This window comes from Tachysurus fulvidraco, chromosome 17, assembly GCF_022655615.1.
Source record: "Tachysurus fulvidraco isolate hzauxx_2018 chromosome 17, HZAU_PFXX_2.0, whole genome shotgun sequence".
In the NCBI taxonomy this organism is placed as follows: domain Eukaryota; kingdom Metazoa; phylum Chordata; class Actinopteri; order Siluriformes; family Bagridae; genus Tachysurus; species Tachysurus fulvidraco.
Window position 1 is genome coordinate 24,963,565 of NC_062534.1, and position 3,975 is coordinate 24,967,539.

At 40.9% G+C, this 3,975-nt stretch overlaps 1 protein-coding gene across 1 annotated transcript in view; it reads left to right on the forward strand.

Annotated features, from left to right (window-relative positions):
- The first annotated feature begins 2,416 nt into the window (after positions 1-2,416).
- The window catches only part of ntrk3a (neurotrophic tyrosine kinase, receptor, type 3a), a 189,499-nt gene continuing 187,940 nt past the window's right edge, over positions 2,417-3,975 (forward strand). The window contains exon 1 of the mRNA XM_047802191.1: positions 2,417-3,272. Coding sequence (XP_047658147.1) covers positions 3,013-3,272 — 260 coding nt within the window. The 5' untranslated portion in view covers positions 2,417-3,012. The remainder of the gene's footprint in view (positions 3,273-3,975) is intronic.

Sequence of the window (3,975 nt, forward strand, 5' to 3'; positions counted from 1 at the left end):
TGTGTGTGTGTGTAGAGACAGCTGCAGAGAAAATGTATTGTTTCTACTGGACATTAATATTTAGTTCAAATACGATTAAAGAAAGATGTTAAGGCTGATAAAGAATAATAATAGATGACAGAAAGCAGGGAAGGAAAATGGATGCAATTATACTAAATAATAAAGGATGGATATGAAAAGAGAAAACTTTGGATTAAGACTAAAAGAATGAAAAGAAAGGAAGAAACACGCAAGTAAACAAAGCTGGAGAGAGGAAACGGATGGCAGAAAGACGCGAATAATGACAACAGGAGAAAAAATACCATGTAAACCAGCAGAAAAACACAAACAGTAGAGTTGTGTAGAGATTTGTGTCCTTTTGCGCTCTGTACAGCGTATAATGATGTAATCAGTTATTTTTTATAGACTATAAGGAGTTTTGTGTGACATTATTATGAGTTTATTTTAAACACCCTGAATAAACGAACACTATTTCTGAAGTCTTCTCTCCTGTAACTGTATGCATTTATTCTGAACCTTCAGCGCCGGCGTTATATGAGCTGCCTGAGCTCTGCTTGTGTACAGATGGTGAAGTGAGTGTGTTTTTTTTTTTTTCCTTGTGTACGCTCGTGTAGCGTGCTGCTCTTCTCCGTTAATGCACTGTGAAGTTCAGGGGGTCAGAGTGAGACGTCAGGTTCATCTTTCAGCTCTGTTCCTTTCATGAGGACTCCGGAGGATTTGGACGGATTTGACCCTAAGTGACCTTTTGTTTTTGGATTTGACTAAAATTCACGGAGCGTCGGATTGTCTCCGGGTCTCCGAGTTCTCTTAAGTTATGCTAATTCACAGGAAGTGACCTAACTGTGAGAGAAAAAAAAACACCAGCTTCTCAGAGGAACACAGAAAGAACTGCTGAGATTCATTCATTCATGTGAATCCATTTATCCCACAGTGCTGCTGAGTCCCGGACTCTGATTGGTCAGAAAGTGTTGATTAATTCTCTCTATCGGCAGCTCTGACTGTAGCACAGTTTTATATTAACGCATATTATATATTAATACGTTAACGTGTTAATTGACACTTATGTGAGTTAATACACCACCTAAACTTTTATATGATGAAGTTTTCTGTGAGGAAAATTGACATTTGTTTGCATTATCTGTGGAAGGAGTCTCCAGTGTCAGTCAGAGGTGAAGCTGGAACTTTAAGCTTCCATAAAAGCTGAAACTTCCATAAAAATGTTATCGTTGTTATCGTTGTTGTGGAGCGCAAATGATTTTTCTGCGTTTATTTAACTTTATTCGACGTTCTGTATACGGCTTGTTTGGGTCTAATGACTTATAATTATTTAAATAATCCTCTAGTTCGTCTATGATCCAGCTTGAAGCATGTGATCGTTATACAAATACATTTTTCCGGATGTACTCTAAACAACATGAAATGTCAGAGAAGTCGGAGTGTTTTACAACGTGTGTATGTTGCCATGACAACAGAAACGGAGTCATCACTGTCAGAAGTTACAGGGAGCTGATTTGTGACACATCCTGGTTCTTAGAATTATTTTAGATTTTAGAACTAAATGTTTTCTGTCTGAGAAAATAAATCAACAAGCAACAAGTCTGGCCAAAAATCAATCAATCAATCAATCAATCAATCAATCAATCAATCAATCAATCAATCGATCCAAAATATTATCAAACAATTGTAAAGATTTAAGGTTTTATTTGTGACCTACACAGTTATTTATATTTAGTATACATCTTAAAATGAAATACAAACTTGGCGTTTGTTTGCTTTTGGAAATAAAGCCAATGATTAAACATTTAATAAACTAAATAAAAAGAATTAATACAAATATTAAGAAATAATTTCAAATTAAAATTTGTTACTAACAGTACAAGTGGCAACAATAAAACTAAAGAACTCTTATTACAAATAAATAACTCCAACTCTTGCTGTTCTTGTTGTGACGATCAACCTGTTGAGTTTTGCTTATGATATTAAACCACAACAGCAGCATAAACACAAACACACAGCATCAACACACGGCATCGACATGTAGATTTTTATTTCACTCAATGTTGTAATGGCGCAAAAAAAAAAAAAAGAGCTGCAGTGTTTTCGATCTGGTGTCTGTGCTGTGTGTTGTGTTGTGTTGCAGGTGCGCCGCTTTTAAATCTGCCCAGTAGGTGGGACTTGATGCTCAGATCATGGACCCTGTGTGTGTGTGTGTGTGTGTGTGTGTGTGTGTGTGTGTGTGTGTGTGTGTGTGTGTGTGTGTGTGTGTGTGTTCGTGCGTGTATGAGAGTGTGTATGAGAGCTCTCTCTCTCTCTCTCTCTCTCTCTCTCTCTCTCTCTCTCTCACACACACACACACACACACACACACACACACACACACACACACACACACACACACACACACACACTCCCACACAGACACACTCACACACACACACACACTGTGTGCCTGCGCTATACCTCCCCCGGTGCGCGCGCTGATAGAAATAAGTGGAGGCGCGCACGCGGCGCTCTGAAAGAGCATCTACGATGCAAACCGTGGAAAGGGAGGAGTACCAACCGGAGAGGATATCGATTTTTCAGCCCATCCTACATTAACGGAGTAGCGTGTGTGTGTGTGTCTTTGTATATTTGTGTGTGTGTGTGTGTGTGTGTGTGTGTGTGTGTGTGTGTGTGTGTGTGTGTGTGTGTGTGTGTGCGTGCGTGTGTGTGTGTGTGTGTGTGGATATTGTTCCCCTTGTTTTCTCCTCTTTTTTTTTCCCGGAGAAGTGGAGCACCACCGTCACCGCCGCATCCGTGTTATTCCTGTATCCCATCGCGCGGACAGCGGGACCTCTCAGTGTGTGCGTGCGCGTGTGAGTGTGTGTTTGTTCATGTGAGTGTGTGCTTGTGTGCTTGTGCATGTTCTCGCTTCTGAAGAGTAAAAGAGAAGGGAAAGAAAGAAAAACAGAAGAAGAATAAAACGGAGCCCCGGAGCGCATGCATGCAACAGCGTGGCGGCTTTAAAGGAGGATGGAGACGCGTCCGGTGCCGCCGCCGCTCCGCTTTTCCTGGAGGTTTTTTCTTTTAGTCGGTGTGTTGCGGATGTGTGTGAGCTCAGTGCTAGAGTGCCCACCGACCTGCAGCTGCTCCAGCACGGAGATTTACTGCAATAAATCGCACCAGGGCAGCTTTTTCCCGCTGCTCGCCCTGCACGAGACGGGCATGGACGCAGGCAGCAACGGCACGCACAGCACGAGCATCTCCGACCTCTTCCAAAACATCACCTCCATGTAAGTGTGCGGAATTCTTTATAACGAGAATCGGTTTCAACAAAAAGTGTCAGAAAGTGTGTGTGTGTGTGTGTGTGTGTGTGTGTGTGTGTGTGTGTGTGTGTGTGTGTGCCATGTTAATAAACTCGCTGCTGCACGGGCGGGTGAGCGCGCGCACACATTCACAGCGTGGGAGGCTGGTGCGCAATTTAACGCACGACTTTTTTTGTTTGTTTGTTTTTTGTTTGTTTGTTTTTTGTTTTTATACATATTTATATATTTGTATTTGCATTTTGGTTACATCACTCCTAATCTTACAACACGTTTTAAGGCCGCATCTGTATAAAGCCAAACAAGAATAACCAGAAAGATCCATTTTTCTTCTTCATCATAAGATTTCTATTAGATTTTAGAGCACGAATCTTCTGGCAGAAAAAAGCGGCATCATTTGATATGAATAAGGAGCTGAGTGACGCAGAAGCATCAGGATTTATTCACATCAGGATTTATTCACATCAGGATTTATTCACATCAGGATTTATTCACATCAGGATTTATTCACATCAGGATTTCAGCTTCTTCAGATAAATTATTTAAAATCAAAAAATAAAAAACACGATATTTATTTTTCTTCGATATGCGAACACGAGTGTGTGTCATTAGCTCTGAGTCAAGCACTGCTTCTTTTTCCTTGTTATTTTCTCCACAGAGAGAGAGAGAGGGA